The 25,330-nt window shown below is 43.2% G+C and overlaps 2 protein-coding genes across 4 annotated transcripts; one reads left to right on the top strand and one right to left on the bottom strand.

Moving 5' to 3' along the window:
• Window positions 1–1,029: 1,029 nt before the first annotated feature.
• On the bottom strand, window positions 1,030–12,671 carry SOX30 (SRY-box transcription factor 30). The gene is made up of 5 exons (XM_077824769.1): window positions 11,780–12,671; window positions 10,198–10,437; window positions 8,034–8,213; window positions 5,699–6,191; window positions 1,030–2,168 (listed from the first exon to the last, which is right to left on the bottom strand). Exons 1-5 carry the CDS (start codon window positions 12,669–12,671, stop codon window positions 1,787–1,789), a joined length of 2,187 nt encoding a protein of 728 aa, XP_077680895.1. The 3' UTR covers window positions 1,030–1,786.
• Window positions 12,672–13,492: 821 nt separating this feature from the next.
• Window positions 13,493–24,253, top strand: THG1L (tRNA-histidine guanylyltransferase 1 like). 3 transcript variants are annotated; one of them, XR_013346892.1, is made up of 7 exons: window positions 13,493–13,698; window positions 15,405–15,581; window positions 16,146–16,315; window positions 17,249–17,337; window positions 19,722–19,829; window positions 22,525–22,758; window positions 23,463–24,253. XR_013346892.1 is itself a non-coding variant. In XM_077824703.1 (6 exons), the coding sequence occupies exons 1-6, from the start codon at window positions 13,496–13,498 to the stop codon at window positions 22,681–22,683; spliced, it is 906 nt and encodes a 301-aa protein (XP_077680829.1). In that variant the 5' UTR covers window positions 13,493–13,495; the 3' UTR covers window positions 22,684–23,407. The 3 variants fall into 3 exon arrangements, 2 of the variants coding, with proteins under 2 accessions (XP_077680829.1, XP_077680830.1); XM_077824703.1 differs by lacking the exon at window positions 23,463–24,253 and having other exon boundaries at window positions 22,525–23,407; XM_077824704.1 differs by lacking the exons at window positions 13,493–13,698; window positions 23,463–24,253 and having other exon boundaries at window positions 15,444–15,581; window positions 16,150–16,315; window positions 22,525–23,407.
• The last annotated feature ends 1,077 nt before the right edge of the window (window positions 24,254–25,330 follow it).

Here is a 25,330-nt window from a genome sequence, read left to right as displayed (position 1 = left end):
TTTTACTCCCTTTACATACTGTGTAAGTATTGACTCACTGGACACCTAGAGAAATGTTATTGCTTTGATATGGAGTTAAACATTTTCACTGAATATTTGCACTTACTGCAGTAGAAATGATTAATTCCAGGGCAATCCACATGCCAAGGACTAGAATTGCTTCCCTAGTGCCCAGGGATGGGCAGGGCAGAGAGCACACGATGCCTCTTCTCCCCAGCCATGCAGCAGGCTGGGATCCTTTCACTGTATTTGAGAGCGCAAGGAGAGACAGAGATGTCCAGCCCAGGCCAAGGAGGCATAATGGGTTGGGCTAGGAGAAGCAGCCAGCTCCCCAGAGGGCATGCTCCAGAATAACAGTGAAGCATGCCTTGCCACACGTCCCCTAGGCCGGCTTGCTACAGGATTTCTGGACCAGATGCTGCAACTGCCAGCCTGGATAGGATCTGACAGTGTTGAGAAAATCTGTCCATGTGCTAGAACACACTGTCCCTGGAGACTCCCATTTTAACTCTTCAAAAGTCCAACTGTAGTCAATGGCAAATTTCCCCCTTGACTTCAAATGGAGCAGGATTGGGCCCTCAATTTGCAACAGGTTGATTTTCCTAGCTGCTAAACAAGGAACATGGTTAGAATATTTGCGTTCTGATCATACAGGGGTCTGAGTGCAACAGATCAGGTCATCTTTGTACACACCATAAAGTTTGTCATCACAACATACAGCACTAACAACATGCAGTTCATGTGACTTTATTTAGATAGAAAAGGAGAACAATGGGATTCCCAGTGAAAGAAATGGGAAGAAAAGAAACAGAAAGAAAAAAATTGTTTAGTGACATGAATTACTAGTTTTGGCAATCAAATTCTGTATCTCATCTACTCTTACAATTTAGTGGAGACATTTTCCAACTAACGAATTTAAAATATGTATTGTATAGATATTCATGTTAACTATACTCAGGGATCAAATCATAGTCCACCAGTATAAGTTATTTCAGAGGGCTAGACTCTATCACCCTGATTCCCACGGAATAGCACCTTACTCTCCAAACGGTTCCCATTTAAATCAATGAGACTCTTGCACAATATGATACTATTTAATGTGAGTATGGGTGGTAGAATTGGACCCTATATTTTCAATGTATTACACAACAATTTGCAGCACAAATATAGATTATATAGAAAAACAAACTAAATTATGTTGTTAAATAAATATACCATGGTAGCCAAAGGGCAAATCTGAAAGCATGAGGGAATTACTCCTGACCCCAATCCCTAGCCCCCAATGCATTTTATTGCATCAAGAATTACATTTTGTTCAAGCATCTGTGACATACAGACAGAATTATTTCACTTGCTAAAATTCCTAAAGTAAAATTGCCAAAATGAATGCAAGTCCTGGAACACAGAAAGCCAAAGTCCTGATTCAGGTCAGCACTTAAGCACATTCTTAAGTCCATTCCTATTCAGAAAAGCACTTAAGCACAGGCCTAAAGCTAAGCACATGCTTAAATGCTTTCCTGAATAGGAATGTCTTCGTGATTCTGGGCCCAAATGCAGGCCTAATGTGAACAACTGAAAACCCAGAGACTTCAGTGACAGCCCCAGGTCCGTATCTGGCCTCCCAAAATGCTAATGGATGATCAGAGTTCTTAAAACAATCTGCACTTATCGCTGAGGTGATTCGGGTTTCTCCTTGAACACACTGACTAAAAAGATATTATAGGACTGAAATGTTTATTTAATATTTTAAAAGACTCCTGTGTATTGTTATCATTTGGTTTAAAAATTACAAATCTCTTAACACTTTCCCCTCCTCCTCCTCATCACTGTCAGTCACATTGACTTGATGGATGCTGGAGGGTGTGGACGGGGTTGCTGTGAAAACGTTCTCCAAGGCTCCAATATCCAGCTGTGGCATGGGGGTTAAATATTCCTCCTCGCTATGGCTGTGGCTGTTGTAATAAGACACTCCCTCTAGGCTCTCACAGCTGCGGGAATCTTCACTCTGTGTGCGCTCATCTGGGTACTCCCTGAAAGGATAGTCTCTATTCAGAGCAGAAAACATAGCCTCATGCTTTTGGTACTGGTCTTCGTAAAAGCCAAGACATTCGGGCATTGAGCTGGGGAAATTCCCATAGCCAAATGGAGGGCGGCTGTACGGGCACGTGCTGCAGTGAGAGACCAAGAGACGATAAATCAAGCTTTCTGCCATGGTGCTAAGTTGTATTGCATAAGGACTATGTAAGATTGGCTACGTTTCTACTGGGGACTGAAGATGAAAGTTACCCTAATGATCTGCATTAGCCAATTCATACTGTAGTGAGATATTTAAACACACTAACCCCTATAAACAGTGCAGCCACCCAATATACAAGGAGAATCATGCCCAGTGTCTATGACAGAGATACCAGCCTACATATGCAGCTCTGTTGCTGCTGGATAGACCCAAGAAGTTTCTTTTTTAAAAACAATTTTATTTATTAGTGTACAGCAGAACCTCAGAGTTACAAACACCTCAGGAATGGAGGTTCGTTACTCTGAAATGTTCGTAACTCTGAACAAAACGTTATGGTTGTTCTTTCAAAAGTTTACTACTGAATATTGACTTAATACAGCTTTGAAACTTTACAATGCAGAAGAAAAATGCTGCTTTAAACCATCTTAATGTAAATAAAACAAGTACAGAAACAGTTACCTTGTCAAATTGTTTTAAACTTTCCCATTTTTTTAGTTGTTTATGTTTAACACAATACGGTACCGTATTTGCTTTTTGTGTATATGTGTTGTGTGTGTGTGCTGCTGCCTGATTGCCTACTTCCACTTCCAAATGAGCTGTGTGGTTGACCGGTCAGTTTGTAACGCTGGCGTTCATAACTCTGAGGTTCTACTGTAATGTCACAGATAAAATTGTGTCCTACATGCTATCGAGCATTTTATCAAACATACCCAAAATAGTAAAACCAAGCATCATAACCTAAAGGGGGATATGACAGAGATCTATAAAATTATGAATGGTGTTGAGAAAAAGTGTTATTTACCCCTTCACATAATACAAGAACCAGAGATCACCCAATGAAATTAATAGCCAGCAGCTTTAAAACAAACAAAAGGAAGTTTCTGTGCATTTCTTCACACAATGCACAGTCAACCTGTGGAACTTGTTGCCAGGGGATGTTGTGAAGGCAAAATGTATAACTGGGCTCAAAAAAGAATTAGATAAGTTCATGGAGGATAGATCCATCAATGGCTATTAGCCAAGATGCAACTCCATGCTCAGGGATGCAACTCCATGCTCTGGGTATCCCTAGCCTCTGACTGCCAGATTCTGGGACTGGATGACAGGGGATGGATCATTTGCTAATTGCCCTATTCTGTTCATTCCCTCTGAAGCATCTGGCATTGGCCACTGTCAGAAGACAGGCTACTGGGCTATATGGACCATTGGTCTGACCCAATATGGCTGTTTTTATGTTTTAACCCAGTTTATGTGATCTCTGCAGGCCACCGTTTATAATGGAGTTGGAAGAAGGCTTAAAAAATTCCTTTTATTTCCTTTTAAAATCATGTCTTGCAGCTGCTAGACTGTTAGTAAAAAAGAAGGCTATCAAGGAATCCTGTCCAGAGTATACTATGTAAAGAGGATACATCAGTGGTTCTCAACTCATGGGCTGCTTGCGGCCCAGTCAGCACACAGTTGCTCCCCATGTAACATCCTCAGGGCCATTCAGATAATATATTGTGTGGTTGTGGCCCACATAATACACAGAGCGCTGCATATGCAGCCTACAACGGTAAATAGGTTGAGAACCACTGGGATACATGGCTAGTCATCATGCAATTGACAGGTGAAAGTGAGAAACGCCAGAAAAAGAATAATAGAAGGTGATAAGAAATTGCTCCCCAAAACAACTAATTACTGATTTTTTAGCTTGATTCCGGACCCAGAGGGTCAAAGCATATTACAGTTTATTTAGTGTTGTAGACATATATAGTACTGTAGAGTAACTAAAGTGTGTGAAACAAGTAACAGAGCCCTTCTCTAATGATATTATAGTTTAAAGATATGTATTGGTGCAGTGCAGATCCAGGCTTCAGTGGTACTATTCACATCTCTTAAGAGAGCACATGGATAGGATCCCAAATGCAGCTGGTACAAACACAGTCAAGAGGTCTTTCCTTAAATTTCTTCAATCCAGCCGCTAATTTTAGCACACAATTTTGCACACACATTCATTTGCACAATCAGTGCTGCACAAAAAAGATGAATTGTTTACATGCAAACAATAATCCATACAAAAATGAACTTTCAAATAAGTTTGTGTTAGAGCTGTCTGCCTGCTGGTGGGGTATGTAACTTTATGAAGCCCAGTTTTTGTTAGAACACCAAACAGACTGTTATGGTATGAGCCAAAAAAAACCCCCAAAACCCCCAAGCTGTTTGTGAGCTCTGCCTAATGATGGAAACCAAAGGGCAAAGCTCAGATCATCTTTAGCGCCCAGTGTGAAGGCAGGCACCAATGCATCCATGCTATAGTGTGTTGTTCAAGTGATGATAACCTTGGTCTGTTATTTAAGGTTCTTGAACTTAACGCATGCCCACAGACTGACTTGTGTTGCAGAGACGATCTGTCCATTAAGGTCTTTCAATTTTCATGGGTCATATTCTGCCCTGACTTACCTCAAGGCAACCCCATTGACTTCATGCAGGCATATTCTGCTGAGATCAATAGGAGAATGCAGTGTGTAAGTCAGGGCAGAATGTGGCCCCAAATCTTTAAGCATCGCCTCCAGTTGGAGAGTGATCATTGTAATCATTTGTGAGGCTGAATTCCCTCTAAAATCAAATATAGGAAAATTGGCTACTTACAAAAAATGAGCTATGAAAATGAACACTGAGCTCGCTCATTTCTCCATTCAAAGTGACACAGAGTTTGTGCAGTGTGAATTCTCTTCATTGATCTGTGCACTAGCTGGCTTCCAGGTCCTCTTGGGCCTGAACAGCACATTTAGCTGTTGCTCAACTGGCTGCTACAAGGCACTGGAGCCCGCCTGTGGTCACTGCTGATCCAACAGCAGTCCCTCTGCACGTGGTCAGGTTAGTCAACACTGAAATACTGTAAGGCGGTGTACAAACCCAAGAGTTCTTGGTTCAAGTGCTCTTCTTCAGTTGACTAACCCAAGGGTGCAAAGAAAATACTAGGGTTTATTTGTTATATCATGCTCAGGTCTCTTTCCATTTGGTACGACCTCAGGACTATTCCATTTCATAGAGCCAACCCCACCAAGGTGCTTGGGGTATGGTGTAACCAGCTCAAATGCTTGCCCAGTTTTAACTCTGATTTTTTAAATTTCCATAACTTTTACTCAATATATTTTTGTTGAATTCAATTGCACTGCTGGGACTTGGGTGGCGGGGAGGGGCAGCAAGGACTTCTATTTACTGTTAGCTTAGAACACGCAATGGCTTGGCGCTATTGGTAGTTGGGTACAACTCAGAGCAGCCTCGGGCTGGCAGGTCCCACAACTGGGGAGCTGTTAAGATGGCATTAAGCCCACTTTCCCCCACAGCCTTGCAATCCTGCACTGAGAGTCATTTGCCCAGTCTGCTGTTCTTTGCACTCTTTCTATAAGCAGTAGCTTTTGTTGACCTTTAGCACATACCTGCTCTCTCTAGAATTTAAATGAATGACTTAATTACCTTGATGGGAAGTAGTGGGGTCCAGGTAAGAAGTAAGGGTGATGAAACGAAAATCGAGGAGGAGCTCCAAAGAGAGTGGCTGGATGACCAATGGGAGGAGGTTGATAGAGATGTGAGTGAGGAATGGGAGGAGCCTGGGGAATTGGAGCACTTCTAGGACAAGTAGAAACACCTGAGTACTCCTTAGGGGGTTGACTATTAGAGACAGGAAATCTGGAGTGAGTGGTGCTGGCATTACTTGGGTTCCTGCTGGAGCTCTCAATGCAAACTGGGATAGGTCTCTTTACAGAACAACTTGATCCGGAAGGTACATGATGAGCTTCTGTCTGTGCAGGTCCAGCAAAGCGCTGTGGTGGAATTACAGGGTGAAGGGGCAGATTTGGAGCTGGGACAGCCACTGGTGTGGTGTTTCCAACACTTGGCTGGAAAAGTGTAATTGGACCCGGATGTTGTATGGAAGGAGCTGGCAGCTGGATAGTAGAAGGGGCTTCACCTTTTGAAAACAGAAATGATTATTGCTCAATCATGAATGGAAGGGTTCCAGTAAGAGCATTTTATAAGTACCACTTTAGCTAACTACACATAGAATAGAAAGAAGACAGACATAGCTAAGTTCCCCGGGGGGATTCCATATTGTCCTCTTCTATCTCCCAGAACAAAAACAGAGACAGCTCAATATTTCTTCTGTCCTTGGAAATCCCCTCCTTGGAAACCAAACACAACTTTCTCACCTCTACTGAGTAACACGCCCACCTCTGTCACATTGATTTCCAAATCTGAATGTAATTAAGTATATTAGCAAATTTAAGAAGGATGACATGTGGTTAACTTCAACGCTGCTTTATTGAAATGCTGCCATTACAGAGCTTTCTAACCCATCTCTCCAGAGCATCTTCAGCATAACACCCCTATAATTCACAATCATATGCCACTTAGCAAGTCAGTATGGACCTGCAATGTATACATAAAGAATATATGCATACATTCTCAACTGATGTAAACCTGCTTAGTTCTATTGTGGCCCTAAGAAACAGAATCAAGTGGAAATACCAAACTTCCCCAAAATTGTTATTTTTCATTTGTTTTGAAAAAGGACACATCCAGGCAGTGTTTATTCACTTTGTCATAATTTACAGACATGTTTCTGTATCATTTTTATGATAATAAAGTTATCATTTAGAGTGTGCCTTTCCTACAGAACGATTCCAAAGCATTTGGGGGGACATTTTCCAAAGTGCCTAAGTGATTTCAAAGCCTAAATCCCAAGTCAATGGAATGTAGGCATTTTGTAAAATTTTGTCCTTCATGACAATATATACAGGAATCACTTCAACCACAACTGAAGTATAGCCACCTCTGGGATGAAACAGATTAGGCATTCAAGACAGCATAACAACACTATACAATAGTTTAGAACAGGAAGAGAAGAATACCATATCCAATCAAAACTACTGAGGGAATTTAGGTCCGTAGCATGTAGTTATTCAAGGTGGAATCTAGCCAGAACAGAGTGTAATTACATGTACTATTCTGAATATTACATAATGACCATGAATGCTCATGGCCTTTGTTTTCCTATCTTATATGAAAGATAGCAGCTCCAGCACTTCCATGTCCATAGTGGGAGAATAGATCAATACTGAGGCAGAAGAAAGGATGCTACTTACTGAATCACTAACACCCCTTCTTGAAGCACGCTTGGCTTTCCCAAAAAGTCCTCCATCTAAGCACTGCTGAAACTGCTTAAGTGATGAGACATGAAACCACAGATCAAGGGGTTGACCCGCATGGAATATGTTTTTTCATTGATCAGATTCCTCACTTTAAAAGGAAGCCTCAACCCACATTAAACAATGTGGGCACAATTTTGCACATGCACTTTTTGGTGCACACTTCTCTCCTAACCAGGTTTTGGTGTGTACAGAAACTTGGATTTGTGTACTCAAACTGTATGTGTGTTTGCAAATTAGAGAGACAAAGCAAATGAGGTAATATTTTTTATTGGACCAACCTCCGCTGATGAGAGAGACAATCTTTTGAGCTTATACAGAGCTCTTGTTCAGGACAGTTGTTCTTGTTCTTGTCTTACCAACAGATGTTGGTCCAATAAAAGCTATTACCTCACTCACCTTATGTCTCTAATGTAGCCCTCACACTAACAACATCTTTCCCTGTGACACTTTTTCTGACAAATTTCCCCTTGTCCTCTTAAGCAGCTTTGCCACCGGACTGTTGCTTTAAACACTCTTATGCTGGTCTACGCTTGATCTTATACAGGATACAGTTTTCTTATTATTATTGAATGAATTCACCAAAACTAATTAAACAAACTCACAGGCAGGATGTCCAATACTGTTCTGTACACTGGGAATGACAACGGAGTAAGTGGGCGATCGGAAAGGATAAATTGCAGTTGGGTTTGTAGTGATGATGTTCTGAGAGGTGCCGGGAAATACAGTGGAAACAGTCAATGGGAAGCGTTTTCTTTTGCCGGGTCGTGGTTGGTAAACCCAGCCTGTGGGAGAGTAAATGAGAAAGCTTCAGGCAGATTTAATAGATGTGTGGGCCAGTTTCAAGACATGAAATCTATGTAACCCACGAGTCTGAAAAGTCTGTATGGATCCACAACAAGGGCAAATCCTCTTCCAGTTGAAGTCAACAGCAAAACTCCCATTCACTTCAGTATAGTGGCAGACTGAGCACCCTATCAGAGAGCATGATGAAACTGGCACATTCTCTCATTCTTTTCATATTAACGTACGTTATTATGTGTTTGGTGGAGGAGATACTGGATCAGAAAAACAGAGGGGCCAGTGTGGCACAGGTTAACAACACATTATGAAGGGAGGGTACAGGAGAAAATGGCAATACATCCTGGACTTTATTTTGAAAAAATATGGTAATGTTAAAAATGTGGCTCCAGATTTATAATCTCACTGGCTCCCTGATTCTCAACTACACCTATGCAAATTTCATTTACACCAGTGAGACTGTAGAGATGTAATAGTTTTTGGCCCAATGGGAGCTGTGCATATATTACTGCAGGCAGAACTAGGTTTGCCTCTGATACATACACCAATCAAATAGTAAGAGACTTGTAAAGATGATGATAGGTCATTTATACCAATTAGGTTTCATTAAGCAGTTTAGACTTTTTGTCTCATTATGATGTTTAAAGAAGGCCTGAATGTTTGGGGGTGTTTAATATTATGTTTTGCTTTCTGTTTGTTTATGACATAAGAAATTCAGATCTTGTCTACTCTGGAATACTCCGTGGCAGCCTGGAGAACAAGCAGGATTATGACATCACAGATACAAAAGGACATAGCACCTTATATTTTAGTGATTTTTATTCAGTTTAAAATGCTGTTTTTTTCACCTGTTTAAATTACTCAGGAGAAAAATGCTTTGTTAAGGATTCACTACCCTGCCCCCTTCAGTTAAAGGCTGAAAAAGGTCTCATTCCACATCTGAGACCTCCAAGTGTTCCTACCAAAACACAGAAAAACAGATTTGAGTCTTGATTCACCTCTGGATTACTTAGAATAGTGTAATATAGACAGCTGTAAACTGGAGTAAGAAGGGGTGAATGAGACGCTTGGTATTCCTGCTATTTCTAAGCTAATATTTTATGAAAACCTTCTATTTCTATTAGAAATAAATGTGTTTCCAATGAAAATGGGGATTTTTGTTCAGATTTAAGATTTGTATTTGGCTTTACCATTCCCTTACAGTTTTGCAACCTAAATGTTGCAGCATTATATTTGTGCATGGGAAACAGAAAGTGAAACTTACTAAAAATTGTTTATAAAGTGAAAGACTAGTTTAATTTCTTTGCCCAATCTGAGTGAAAAGAAAAATATAAAGAAACAGAATAACCGGTGAAAAGTAAATTAGATTTGAAAATCCTTTGAATTTTAATAATCTAAATTGTAATTAGTGTTATAGGTATGGATTTCTTTATTTTTAATTATATCAGTATTGGGTGCTATTATTATTTACATTATTACTCTCAGACAGGAAACTGTTAGTCCATAGTTAAGGTTGAAAAAATTATTTAATCTATTTATAGGCATTTCTATGGTCCTTGTCACCATAGTATCTGATAACACTAATTTTTAGGAAAATGCCTTAAATGAATATTACAATTTAAGGAACATATAACACAGGGAGCACAGGGAATTCAAAGTTCAGAATACAGTGCTCCAAGAACCAAACATTAGAAGTTGGGGACCCTCCTCTTTCCCACCAGGGTTATCTTCTTCCCATTCAGCATACTGACCCTCATTCCCTATATGGCTTTTCCTTTCCCAATCCTACTGGACTGGACTAATTTGCCTATCACGTAGCTCTCTGCCTGCCATTTCCCCTACCCTAGGCATCTGTATCAGTCCATGCAGAATATTGCACTAGGCCATGAGTACTTTATAAAGTCAACATTTTTGGGTAACGCAAACTTTTAAAGCATGCGGATGTAAGGAAGTATATGCATTTTTTACCAGGAAATTCTTCTCTGTGCTTTTCTTTAATCTTTTGAGCTTCATCATAATAGGGCTTCTTTTGCTCTTCAGTGAGTTTGTTCCACTCTAATCCAAGCTGGACACTGATTTCTGCATTATTGGCAGCTGGGTTAGCTTTGGCTAGTGCCGGCCGGTGAATTCTTGCCCACACCATAAATGCATTCATTGGACGTTTTACATGGCCATTTCTGTCTTTGCTAAATGGGGTATCTGGTATCCCTATGTACCAAAAATCAGGAAAGAATATCATTAGACAGACAGCATATGCAATGTTGCCGTAGATCATATTTAAAGAAAGAATCCAGCTAAACCCAAAGAAAAGAAACACCTAGATTCTGGAACCCACAAGCCTCCGTACATATTTGGAGAATTGCCCCTGGAAAAAAAGTTCAGCTGTTGTCAACTAAGAGAATACTGGAGTAATGACTAGCCACAAGTGAAATACTCCACAAAGAATAATTTAAATATTTGACATAACAGCATCTGCTATTGTGGGATAGTCTCCCTCTTTCTCTCTCCTTTCATACAGATCAGAGCTAATTTCAACATAATAAAAAAATGGTAGGGGTTTTGTTTTCATTTGACTAATTATTGTGTTATGTAATGCATATGTTTATAAAGGCACCACAGTATCAGTGCAAGCTTATGCACAGTGCAACAGTAATGCACCAAAACCCTGACATTGCAGGGACCATACTCAGTGGTAATACGGGTAGTTCAGTTCTATAGCCATTCAATTCTTGGCTTCGCTGCTAAGCCTGCCAGATGGTGCTAGTCTTTTTTGTGATGTGGACACCTTTGCTGGAAAGACTGATGAATCTACTAAATGCTCATTAGATGCAAACAACTTCCCATCACAACCAACAGGGCTGGATTTGAGCTGATGACCTAAAGGTGGAAGGTTTCCACTCCACTACCAATTCACTTACCAAGCAGTCCCTCTATGAAAGCTAATTCTAAATGCACCCATCACCTAAACCCTGTATTATCAATTGCAGGACAAGAGTCTATTAGCCATTAGGCCACCTCTTAAAAGAAATTATTAATTTTAAAGGTCAAAATTGAGCTCCTAAATCCACTCAAAGATTAAGCCCAAGATTTTCAAGAATAGGAGCCTAAAAGCAGTCTTTAAACTCAGTGCTTAGGAAATTGCCTCATTTTCAAGTGGTGACTTTAAAATGAGGTGTTGGGTGCCCTACATTTTCAAAATCAGGCCGGTGCCTAAACGTGGACTTTAAAGACTGCTTTTAGGCTCCTATTCTTGAAAATCTTAGGCTTTATAGTTAAGAATCAGATACCTGCTACAGGAGGCTAAAGTCAGAACTGGAGTAAGCAGCTGCATGGAGGTCAACAGAGCTGAACCCTCTAAAACCCAGGTTGAATGTGACCCTGTATGTTTACACTCTCAGTGCAGGTGGAAATGATATGGATACAGTTTACAGAGAAAGGCCAGGACTTCAATCACATTTCTACTTGTGTTTCCTAGCTGCTAAAATTCCAACTTTGGGGCAACACGTGTTGTAGCCTTGGAAATTCCGATGTGACTGCCATAGAATAATACCTGCATCAGCGGGCAGCACTGTGAGGGGCACATCCTTAGTTTCAATTTTGACTGAAGGCTCCAGTAAGGATTGCATTTTAAGGGGCACTTGGGCCAGGGGCACTTTAGTCACTCGGATCAGCTCAGAAGGTGGAGGTCCCTGAAACTGGATCCTGGTCCCAGAGGGTACTGGATGGAGTGTCAATGGGATCTTCAGGTCTTGAGGATGCTGAGCTCCAAACCCACCAGGCGGCTGAGCCACAGGGGCATCTTCGCTGGAGGATCCAGCTGGCTTGGACGACACAGCTTCTTCCCTCCCCTTGCAGTCCTCACCGGCTGCCTCTGCCTGCTCGGCCTTGATTGCTCCTTCTTTCCCAGTCCCCGAGGCCACGCTGTCCCCCCCAGTCTCTTTCACCATCACCTCTTTCTGGCTCTCCTCTGCGTGCCCCCCTTTTTGATCCCCTCCTCTCCTGACGGGGCCGCTGGCCGCGAGCTGGGCCCCCTCTTTCCCTGCTCGTCGGGCTGTGGCGGCCTTGAGCTCACCCCTCTTTCTCTTGCTGCAACCACTGCACCCCAGCTGGCCCTCTTGCTCCTGCTCCTCTGCTTTTCCCTGCAGCGCCCGGGGGGGCTCACTGCCCCCCTCCTGCTCCCCAGGCCCCAGCGCAGCCCTAGGGGGCGGCAGCGGCCTGCTGGGGGGACTTTGCCCCTTTGGGGGGTGCAGCTCCTTGCCGGGGGCGCCCTGCCCGGGGAGGGGGGGCAGGAGCGGATGGAGGGGCCCCGGCCTGGGCGGGGGGCGCAGGAGGGGCGGCTCCCTGCCCCCCGGCCTGGTGAGGGGGTGCAGGAGAAGGTGCTCGGAGCGGGGTGCCTCCTGCCCGGCTGGGGGGTGCGGCTCCTCCTGCGCCCCCCCCTCCATGGCGCAGGCGGGCCCCGGCGGGAGGGGGATTGTGGGGGATTGTGAGCTCAGCCGCCTCCCTCTGTCGCTGTCCGTTTGTTTCCTGCGGTTGCTCCGCAAACGTTCTCAGCGCCCCGCCCCGCCCCGCCCCGCCGCACGCGCCGCCCTCCGCGCCTCGCGCCCCGCCCCGGGGGCCGCCGCAAATGGCAACGGCGGGGCGCCACGTGCCACCCACGCGGGGGAGGGAAGGGGGGCGGGGCTGCGTCCCGGCGGTTGCCATGGCGACGCGCGACAATGGCGTCTCCCCATGGCGACCCCGGGAGGGCCGCGCGGCGGCTCGCGACGGCGGCAGCCCGGCGCCCTGGGAGCAGCCCGGCGCGAGGCGGAGCGGGGGCCGGGGCTCCCTGCCCGGCACGCTCTGACATACCCGCGCGGGACCAGGCCCGGGGCGGCGGCGGGCCCCAGAAGAGCGAGGCCCGGCCCGGGGGGGGGGTCACGGGCAGGGACACGCCTGCTGCATGCGCTGCGGTTGCAGGGGGGGTCGCGCTAGTTTATCCCCTGGCTCCGTGGTCCCCACAGCAGAGGGTGCAGGAGGCGGCTGCACATGGAGCCTGGCCCCGTTGGGGTCAGGGCGGCATCTGGTCCCAGGGCTCCACTCCTGGGGCGGCTAATCCACCCCCCTCTGCAGAGCCCCGCGCCGGAGGCAAGGGCCAGAAGCGCCCCCTCTTCTGGAGCGAGCAGCAGTCCTCCGACGGCGCATCCCACCATAGAGCTGGCCTGGCCTGTGGCTAGAAGAGGTCGCTTCCGGGGTGGGTCGGGGAGGGGGGCTGCTTCCGGTTCCGGGCATGCGGCTGCGTGTCCGGGAAGTTGCTGCTGCCGCCGCCGCCGCCGTTGGGCCTGGGACTAGGGCGCGGCTGGGCGGCGGCGGTGGCCGCCGGGCCCCCATGGCGAAGAGCAAGTTCGAGTACGTGCGGGACTTCGAGGCGGACGACACGTGCCTGCCCAACTGCTGGGTGGTCACCCGGCTGGACGGCCGCAACTTCCACCGGTGCGGAGGCCGGGGCGCTTCCGGGAGCGGGGCCGCCGGCAGCCGAGGGCAGCCGAGGGCGGGCGATGGGCGCGGCGCCCCCTTCCCGTGAGGGGGGGGGGCGTGCAGCCCCTCGTTCCCAGGGAGACGGTGGGTCCCGGCAGGCAGTGCTCCGGCTGAGGCCGGGGTGCGGGGCAGCGCCTGTGACCGTGTCTGGCCGCCCCGGGGGCGTGGACGGGGGCGCCCCGGGGGCGTGGACGGGGGCGCCCCGGGGGCGTGGACGGGGGCGCCCCGGGGGCGTGGACGGGGGCGCCCCGGGGGCGTGGACGGGGGCGCCCCGGGGGCGTGGACGGGGGCGCCCCGGGTGTAACTGGCCCCCGGTGCTAATGGGCTCTGTAAGGGGACGGGGTCCCCGGAGGTGCCCACCCTTTCACTCAGCTTCTGCTGGAGCAGGGGTGATCGATCCGTTGTGGCCAGGTCCCCGTGTCTTGGTCGAGGTAGAGTCAAGGTCCAGCCCCCAGAGAGAATGACACAAAACCCGTCGCAATAGGGATCGTGTGTAGATCCTAAAGATCTCGTGAGCCATTCAGACGCATCTGGCGGCCTGGCTTTGGCCCATGGACCACTTACTGACGACCCCTGTGTGCTAGAACATCAGTGTCACCCGGTCATAGGCCTCAGGGCAGGCGGTGGGGAAATGTCATGACTGTTGCCTGGGGGGAGGGAGGAGAGCGTGGGACTGGTACACTGGGAATATTTATCTCCGGGTTCGGCAGGTGTTTTCCGGTCTATATAGGTATTTGTACTACGCTCATCACCGTAGGATCTGTGGCCGGGTCTCCAGCTAAAACTTAGGTCAGGGCTGTGAAAGTTTCATGCCCTGAGCACTGTAGACAGGCTGACCTGGTCACTGGTGTAGAGGCGGCTAGGTTGACCGAAGGACTCTTCCATTGATGTAGCTACTGTCTCTTAGAGAGATGGAGTGATGGAAGGCTGCATTGTGGTACTGCAGCGGCGCTGGTGTCTATAGGACAGATGTACCATGAATGCCTTCCAGTAGAGCATTAAGTAGCGTCACTACATGGCTGTCAAGTGTTGTTTGTTCTCTCCTCCTCTCCCCAAAGACAGAAATGTGTGCAGCGGAATGACTAATTTTGGTGGTGTGTGGGTTTGGGAGAGTGTGACCCTCATCTCCATAAGCGATAAGGGGACTGTAGTTGGCTGGGCTGTGCGTTGCTCCCACAGGCTGCTCAAGGCCAGATGGAGCACTTTTTCCCTGGAGTTATAGTTTCCACAGGCTGCATCACTCAGGTGATGATACACAGCTGACTCTTACTTTGTACAAATTCAGTGAAGTTCTCAAGCTCTGGCAATTTGCTGATGCGTCTTCTCCATTGGATAAAGTCTGAATGTGCTTTAGCAAAAAAGTGATGTAATAGTGACAAACCATATGCCTCCCATTGACTCCATATACCATAGGGGCACCAGTTGATTTTAAGAGCAGTTAAATAGTTGGCGTCTGATCTTGATGAGGAGGAGATTGTGGTGTATGGGACTCAGAAGCAGGAAGATTTTCTCATAGTGTTTTTGACACCTGGAGGGAGTTCATTGACTTCCAAAAATCCTGTCCATGCCAACAATGTTCTGAGGAAATAAATGTGATGAAAACAAGTACTGAGTATCTTTTATAAGGTTAATTTCCTATTGAACCTCTATTCTTCTTGAAGCTTTGCTGAGCAGCATGGCTTCAGTAAGCCTAATGATGACCGTGCCCTCCATCTGATGACTAAGTGTGCCCAGACTGTGATGCAAGAGCTGGAGGATATTGTCATGGCTTATGGACAGAGTGATGAATACAGCTTTGTTTTTAAAAAGAAAAGTAACTGGTTTAAAAGAAGAGCAAGGTAATTTCTCCTTTTGAGCTTACCAGTTTCCCCATGTTTAATAGTTCTCTCTGAGAACTGGCATATGCAACTATTGTTTCTTTGTCCTTAAACTTGTACAGATGCTACCTGTATGATATAGATGGAAACTACACAATTCACTTGTGTTTGTGGGTGTGATTTTTGTATATATAATATGAGATTGTAATTAGCCATGGAGTATTTGATGTTATGTTTTTGTGTATGATGATTTTGAAAAGTAAATTAAATAAAGTTAAAAACAAACAAACAGCAAAAGGGTGAATAAAAACCATCTTCTACAAAAGAGGATTTTTTCAGTAACCTATCTCCTCTTCCAGCCTCCACTGCTTAATTCTTAACATGTTTAATTCCACCAACCACTCTAAAAGGTTCTACCTGCTATTGGTGGTCCATAGAGCCACGGTATGAAAAGCACTGCTGTCCACCAGAAGCCTTACCACTGATACCCAAATAATTACAGATAGAAAGGTATAGTTGTTTTAATAGCTAATGTATTCTCTGTCTCTCTCCTCTCTCTCTGTCTGTTGGCTTTGCGTTTGCAAGTAAGTTCATGACTCACGTTGTCTCCCAGTTTGCCTCCAGTTATGTTTTCTACTGGAAGGATTATTTTAAGGACCAGCCACTCCTGTATCCACCCGGATTTGATGGACGAGTTGTCTTGTATCCCAGTAACCAGAATTTAAAGGACTATCTCAGCTGGAGACAAGCAGATTGTAAGCATCTTTAGATATCAGGAAAACGAGAACAGTTGATTTTTAGCATAACGATTTATAACTGTTGGGTGTTTTTTTCCTCCTGGGATGAAAACCTCTAACCCCTTATTGCCGCATGCATAGGTGCGCTCAGTGAAAAAGAAGCTGCTGTATAGCAGAGGGACTCTAGTTTACTTATTTAAAAACACATCCTTGGAGCTGTTAAGCTGCACAAGAGTTGGATGATGTTCTTAGAAAGTAGATTATTTTACATTCTACAGTAATCTTCCAAAACCATCCCAGTTTGTATTTTTATTCCCCTTTTATCTTCCATTGACACTCTTTTAGAAAGAGCAACGTGGTGTTTGTGACGTTACTCATTTTATGTGTTAATACTTCTATTATTTTTACAAGCACACCCATTAATAACATGGGATCCATAGCAGATACTGGATTGTCATCACTAAAATACTGAAATTCAGTACCAGAAATTTTAGTAACCTCACTTGAATGTTGTTTTTTTTCACTGAGAGGTATAAACGTTCAGATTCAGCAATATTGTGTAGCAAAATTACAACAGTCAAATGACGAATATAGGATTTTCCATGACAGATCAGGTCACTGTTGCAAAGCTAGTATCAAACCTGGGGCAGTGACTAACATCTGTTGTTTCAGAGGAAGGTGAACTCTGTCTGCCATAATGCATCTTACTTAACAATTATGATATACTTCATGTAGCTGTGAGGAATCAATCATCTGACCATTCCAGAGATCCAGTATGCCGTAAAGCATGAGATTGGATTACGATGATACTACATAACGACAAATATTCCTAATGGTACTTTAAAAATCTAGCTGTAGGAATTTGTGGGAATGGAAAACCATTCTCTGAATAGCCATCTAGACTTTGCAAATAGTCTGTTTGTCCTTTGACACCATTTCCTATTTCTGCAGGCCACATTAATAACCTCTATAATACAGTGTTTTGGATGCTTGTGCAGCGAAGTGGCTTGACACCAGTCCAAGCACAAGACAGATTACAGGTAAGCACCTCTTCTAAATTAATTGTCTTCTAATATCAACTATAAGGAGAGATTTTATTCATAATAGTACAGGGAACATACGCAGAACCCAGTTGCCAAGTACTTCCAATTATCCAGCCCTATGCAGGCATGTCTTGCCCATTATGGAAGGCCTGTATACCAATTCATTTTTCCCAGTATGTGCTTATTTTTCTCTGGAGATGATGTTGGTTTTCGATTTCTGTTTTGCAGTTGAGGTGTAAAGATCTTAACCTGACTGGCAACAAATTTACTTTAATTAGAATCCAAACAGGATTTTAACTTCATAATTAATGGGTTCAAATGCTTAGAAATGTGTATATGAAATGTGACTGGCCTCAAAAGAGATGTGGTATGGGTGTAAAACTGTGATTCAGCAATTCTTGACGTCTAAGCCCAGCTCTAACAATGATTCAGTATGTGGTCTTGGGCAGGTCACTTTATCCATCTCATTCTCCTCTTCTTGCCTTTACAGGGTGCTGTTCCACACCTTTTTTTGTTGTGTACAAATATAAAAATTTGGGCTGTCAATTAATCGTAGTTAACTCCTGTGATTAATTTATCAAAAATTAATCACGATTAACAAAATTAATCGTGGTTTTAATTGCACTGTTAAACAATAGAATACCAATTGAAATTTATTAAATATTTTGGAAGTTTTTCTACATTTTCATATATATTGTATTCTGTGTTATAAGGGAAATCAAAGTGTATATTTTTAATAAAAAGTATTTGCACTGTAAAAATGATAAAAGAAATAGTATTTTTCAGTTCACCTCATACAAGTACTGTAGTGCAAGCTCTTTGTCCTGAAAGTGCAACTTACAAATGTAGATTGTTTGTTACATAACTGCACTCAAAACCAAAACAATGTAAAACTTCAGAGTCTACAAGTCCACTCAGTCCTACTTCTTGTTCAGCCACCCTAAGAGAAAAAAGTGTCTTTACATTTACGGGAGATAATGCTGCCTCTTCTTGTTTACAGTGTCACCAGAAAGTGAGAACAGGCATTTGCATGGCACTTTTGTAGCTGGCATTGCAAGGTATTTACATGCCAGATATGCTAAACATTCGTGTGTCCCTTCATACTTTGGCCACCATTCCACAGGACATGCTTCCACGCTGATGATGCTTGTTAAAAAAAATGTGTTGATTAAATTTGTGACTGAACTCCTTGGGGGAGAATTGTATATCCCTCGCTCTGTTTTACCCGCATTCTGCCATATATTTCATGTTATAGCAGTCTTAGGTGATGACCCAGCACATGTTGTTCACTGTAGGAACACTTTGCTTTCTGTCAAATCTGCAGTGAAAGAAGGTACCAATGTGAGATTTCTAAAGATAGCTACAGCACTCGACCCAAGGTTTAAGAATCTGAAGTGCCTTCCAAAATCTGAGAGGGACGAGGTGCGGAGCATGCTTTCAGAAGTCTTAAAAGAGCAACACTGATGTGGAAACTATAGAACTCGAACCACCAGAAAAGAAGATCAACCTTCTGCTGGTGGCATCTGACTCAGATAATGAAAATGAACATGCGTCAGTCCGCACTGCTTTGGATTGCTATCGAGCAGAACCAGTCATCAGCATGGATGCATGTCCTCTGGAATGGTGGTTGAAGCATGAAGGGACATATGAATCTTTAGCACACCTGCCACGTAAATATCTTGCGATGGTAGCTACAACAGTGCCCCAAGAACGCCTGTTCTCACTTTCAGGTGACATTGTAAAGAAGAAGTGGGCAGCATTATCTCCTGCAAATGTAAACAAACTTGTTTGTTTGAGTGATTGGCTGAACAAGAAGTAGGACTGAGTGGACTTGCAGGCCCTAAAATTTTACATTTATTTTTGAATGCAGTTATTTTTGTACATAATTCTATATTTGTAAATTGAACTTTCATGATAAAGAGATTGCACTACAGTACTTGTATTAGGTGAATTGAAAAATACTGTTTGTTTTTTTTACAGTGCAGTTACTTGTAATCAAAATAAATATAAAGTGAGCACTGTATATTTTGTATTGTGTTGTAATTGAAATCAGTATATTTGAAAATGTAGAAAACATCCAAAAATATTTAAATAAATTGCTATTAATCTCTTGATAATAAAAATCAAGAAGAACACACAGACCTCACTCTGCTTATCTATCCCCATTTTACCAAAGGAGATAACACTTGCTTACTTCATGGGGATGCTGTGAGGATAATGAGTTAATAAAGTTGTTCGAAGATCTAAAGAACCCTGTGTGCATGTTATTAATTACTTGCATTCAACATTTACCCTGCTTGTTTCTGTGCTATAAAAAAGGACATGTATAAATAAATTGAGGTTATAAGGTGCACTTCTTATTTTCTTTTTCTCAATTTCAGGGAACTTTGGCTGGAGACAAGAATGAGATTTTATTTTCTGAATTCAACATTAACTACAACAATGAGCCTTTGATATATAGGAAAGGAACTGTACTAATATGGCAGAAGGTAAAAGTATCTTAACTGCATGCCTAGCCCCCCACACTACTTACCATCTCTCATTCAGTATAGACAAGTGGACTCCTGCCTTCAGTTGGCCTGTGACAGGGTTGGCCAACCTGAGCCTGAGAAAGAGCCAAAATTTACCAATGTACATTTCCAAAGAGCCACAGTAATACATCAGCAGCCCCCCATCAGCTCCTGTCCCAGCTCCTCCCACCCACCGGCAGCTCGACCGATCAGTGCCTCTCCCTCCCTCCCGATCATCTGTTTCGTGGTGCGCAGGAGGCTCTGAAGGGTGGGGAGGCGGGGGAGGAGCGAGGGCAGGGCAGGCTCGGGGAGGGGGTGGGAAGGGGTGGAGTGGGGGCAGGGCCTGTGAAGAGCCAGGGCTTGAGCAGGGAGCACCCCCTGGCACATTGGAAAGTTGGCACCTGTAGCTCCAGCCCCAGAGTTGGTGCCTATACAAGGGGAGCTGCATATTAACTTCTGAAGAGCCGCGTGTGGCTCCGGAGCCACAGGTTGGTCACCCCTGGCATGTGATATCAGCCTCCATTGCCCATGTGTTAAATTTTCAAACAAGCACCTTTGTGCTTTCTCTCCTGCTTGGGAGGAGCCCCCAATAAACATTTGTAAAACTGCCTCATTCTCCTTCAGATCCCTCCTTAAAACCCTCCTTTGCTTTGGTGCCTACAAAAATATTGACAATAATTAGGTTGTTCATGAGCGGGGACCACCACCTACTATACTGAGCAATATTGTCTCATTGTTTCCTTGTACTCTCCCATCAGTCTGTTTAAGAATCTGTTGTCTTGTGTATTATTCTTAAATTGCAAACGCTTTGGGTACAAGGACCATCTTTTTGTTTGCTCTTTGTATGGCACCTAGCACAAGGTCCATGGCTAATGCTCCTAGGTGCTACAACAATAAATACTGCGTGCAGGTCACAAATCACAGTATAACCCCCACCCCCGATGCTTCTTATGATTAAATGTCATGACCTCCGCTTCCGTGGCTATGACTGTCTACGTATAGAGATATTCCAGATACTAAGGAAATGGGGGTTTTGAACAGTGGGTGTTAAAAATGAGTTATTTTGAGGTGTTATAGATATATCTATGTCTAACTGAATAATATGAAAACTGGTGTCTGAAATCTGACTCATTTATAAAATATCTGTACAACTGTTTACCTATGCATAGACTCATCATCATCATCTCTGTGTATGCATGTGTTACAGAAGTCACTCTTGCAAAATTGTATTTGCCTAGAGCTCACTCTTCATGAGAGTAAAATACAGTTTGCTTTTTTTTAATCAGTCAGGTTAAAAGCTGGATAAGTAGATTGTGCCTAGGCTGGTAAAATTTATGACTATTTTTCCAAGTTTGCTATAGTATAATCCAAAAGAAAACACTTGGGCCTATGCAAAGCTCAGTGCAGGATTGGAGCCTTAATATTTTTGTTATGAAGCAATTAGGACTGTTCAGCTCACTGAACAATCAATCCTCATTTTCATTTATTTTGATGAGGTGTTGCTGCATGGTACACGCACAAAAGTAACTTTTGATGGAGGAACTTCTTTATCTGTAACTTGCAAATCTCTTCATTTCAGAGTTAGCTAGTAGCATTTGTTCCCCTGGCTCAACAAAAAGTTATGGGCTTGATGCAGGAATGAAATTCTGTGAAATTATGTAGGGGATCAGATCAGATGATCATAAATGGTGTCTTCTGGTCTTAAAATTTATGAATTAGTATAGATGTGAAGTAGAAGTGTGTGTGTTTCTTGTGATTAGAGCCTAGCTAATGTTGGTTGAGAGTCCGCCACAATTTTCTCACTGTTCTTACTTTTTGTTATACATAAAAAGAATGACTAATAGCTAACTCAGTTTTCTTTTGTGGCTGGTGATTTCTATGGCATTTTACCAAGAGGACTGATATAGGGAGAGACTCCTTTGTTTGAGATAGTGTTCCACTTGTCTCTTGTTTCTTGCCCATCTCTTTGACAATATTAGGCCTTCTGGGAGGCTTTATATCTACTTTTTCCATAAAAACTGATGTATTCTTTCCCAGCTTTCCAAGTATTTGTCGGTGCTCTCTTCAGACCATGTGAGAATGACCAACTGTTTCATCTGTTTCTTTATCCAGTGGCTTAACGTGCATGAATACCTATCTCTTGATTATATTAATAAATGGCTTTAATGAGTGTCTCACCATATAGTAATATATACACCTGGGGATGCTTGCCTTTATTTTGGAACGTCATTTCAGTGTTTGGCTTAGAGCGAACAGCTCACCTGCACCTTGCCACCTGTGTTTTTGTCTTGCTGAAAATACTCATGTGATAAGCTAAAAGACTTCAGGTGTAGATATTGAATTGAATGAAAAATGAATCCTGAAACAATTACCATGAAAATCATCAGTGTGGCATTCTTGTAATCTGATCCATTCAGTAGCAAAACCCTGTTAAATATATGACCTGCGTGGCATGAGTTTTGACTGGAAAAATTGTTTCAGTATGACTTATTTTTGGTACCTGAGTGACACCATATGCCTAGATTTGCAGATTCTGGTACAAAATTAAAAGCTGTCATAAGGCAGAAGGGACAAAAGGGTCTTATTGTTAATATGTAAACAAGGTAAAACCAACAATTTATGAAACCTTCAAAGTCCTTATAGTTGACACATGAGTGTATTTATAAATTTGCAGGTTAAAGAAGTCACTACAAAAAGAATAAAACTGCCAAAGGAAACAGAAGAGAAGGAAGTTGAAGTGACACGGACCAGGAGTAAAGCTGTCCCACTGCACTGTGACATCATTGGGGACCAGTTCTGGGAGGACTATCCAGAAATCCTAGCTGATAGCTGACCTTCCCAGTTTGAGTTCTTGTGCAAACAGGAAACAACTTATCTGCATGAGCTTCTGGGAAGTGAGGACTGTGGGGTGAGGCTCGGATAATTTAACTTTGTAATTCAGCATCCACATTTTGAGTGATGTTGTCTTAGAAACAGTGTCCTTGCCTGTCATGCAACTATATCTATCTGCAGAAGCGAAAATCATGGTACTTTCAAAGGGAAAGAACTTTTATATAAAATTACAAAATTAACCCTTGTAAATGCATATTTGCATTGACTTATAACAACATCATCATGCATGTATGTAGGATCTTTCACGTTAACGTCACAGGGTGCTTTATAGAGTTACTCTGCTAAAACCATCTACTCTTTGGAACAGTTAAAAGCAGCAGAAAGATTATTTCTTTAGGTTTGTTTTAAACTCTGAAACAGACTAAAGACTTGGAATAGTGCCTTGAATCAAGTTCCATAACCAGGGAGCTTTGTTACAAAAATTCTCTAGCAGTCCATATCTCAGGCCCATGTTGAAGATACACAAAGTAGCCCAACAATTTGCTGTAACTAATTTTAAAGGGGTTTTTCTCATGTGTAAATTACTTTTCTATTTTTTTAAAGATGCAGAAATGTAATTCTCCCCCTCCTATGTTTATTCTTCAGAGTTTTTTGTCGCTGTGGCTTTGCTAGTTATTAGTGACGTTCTCAAATGGCCAAATGTTGTAATAAAGTTCTCATACAAATTTCTGTCGCGGTAGTAGGTGTGTGTAGGTCATGCTCTCATTTTTCTGCTCACAGGGAAACCCTCTGGCTCCTGCTGGCTAGGATTATGGAAACTAGCAGAGAAGAGGGAGAGAAGATCTTACTGCTTATAGTTGGGAAGGTCTTATGTTCCTCTTGTGTTTGATCCATGCAGTGGTATTGATGACAATTCCTGCTACAAGAGGAGGCAGAGATGAGTCATGATGGGATGGATGAGGAGAAACTACCTTGGAGTGTGTACCTGAAGGAATTTGGTGCCCTGGCCCACATATAGTTTTTGTGCTGATTTAACTATTTTGGTTAGAGGAATACTTGTTACCAAAGTAGTTAAATCAGCTCAGTCCCTAGTGTGGACACAGTTATACCAGTATATTTAGGGGGATAAGTTTATAAAAGTGTATACTGATATACAAGCATCCACACCAAGGATGGTACCATTTTAACTGTACGGGTTTCAAAATGACATAGTTTAACTGTCAGATAAGGTGGGGAGGTAATATCTTTTATTGGACCAACTTCTGTTGGTGAAAGAGACAAGCTTTTAAGCTTACACAGAACTCTTCTTTAGGTTTGATTAAACTATGTTGACAAGTACTTGGTAAGGAATTGTTCATGCTTCGCAGGCTGGGCATAGACAATGAAAGCAAGGAGCAACTATGACTAAAGAAGGTTGACACTGGACTTGTCTCTCATTAATTAACATTCCAGCCACTCCTCCTCCCCCCCCCCCCCCCAGAAGAGAGCTGATTTACAGCAATATGCATTTTTTTTACTATTATTTATTCACAACCTGTCTGAAAAGCACTAATAAAAAATTACAGAGTCAAGGTGTTTTATTACTGTGGCTATTTCCCTCTCTGCCCCTGCTCCTGTTAATGTGATTAGCTATAAAGAAAATACATTCAAGCCAGCTGGATAATAAGCACCTAAATATAAGATAGTGTATATAATCTCATTTTCTTAATGTGTAGTATGGATACGTGATCATCAAGAAGCTAATAGGAAAAGGCAGACTTGGGGGATTGTGGGGTGGGCAGCACATCATTCATTCCAAATTAATCATGACACCTAAATTATAGAGAGTCTTCCTAGCATCTGTGAGCCCTCTAATACTTTGGTCTGAGATATAAACTCTATTAGACTCCAGAATGTCTCATGTCAGTCTCCAGTAACTGACTTCTGGAGGTTTCTCCTCATATAATAAATTAATCTTCAAAAAATAGTAAAATTTGGATTTTTCACTCTGGCATAAAGTGGAAAGAATTTTTTGAGAACATGGTTCCAGCTGATAATACTTATCACCCACATGGGGCTTTATATCTTCAGAGCACTTTACAAGCATTAACCAATCCTCAGAATAGTGTATAATAGGTAAATATTCCCCTTTCACAGATAGGTGGAAACTGCAGGTCATAGGTAAGGGTCATATTTTCAAAAATGGCCTTTAATTTTGGGTCATGTTGTTTTGAGAGGTGCTGAACAAATAACTCCAACTGAAGTAAAGGATGCTGAGCACCTCCAAAAATCAGGCCCTATCTATCTAAAGTTTGCTATTCAAAACTAGAGGAAGTTGAAACAATTGAAAATGGATATGCCCAAGAAAAAAGAGGAGGTGGATGAGTGTTGGACAGAATTAGAACCAGTATATGCCAGCGGCCCAATACTGTGTTAACACTGTGCCTCTATAGAGCAGGTAAAGTGTCACTGTGACCCACTTAAGAAATGGACGCTTCCTTTTGAAGTTGTTCAGAGGACTTTTCTCAGTTAGATTTTACTGCCATAGAATGAAGCATTTGACCTTTGGGGACTAGTTACGGAGTTTAATAGCAGGGGGTGCAGTCTCTTAACAGTGACTAGAATGGGCTCCAGGGACTGAAATAGTGTCACTGTCCTTTTGAGAAAAC

Source organism: Eretmochelys imbricata, chromosome 8, assembly GCF_965152235.1.
Source record: "Eretmochelys imbricata isolate rEreImb1 chromosome 8, rEreImb1.hap1, whole genome shotgun sequence".
Lineage (NCBI taxonomy): Eukaryota > Metazoa > Chordata > Testudines > Cheloniidae > Eretmochelys > Eretmochelys imbricata.
Note: the sequence above shows the minus strand (reverse complement) of the source record. Positions and strands in the feature narration are given on the sequence as shown.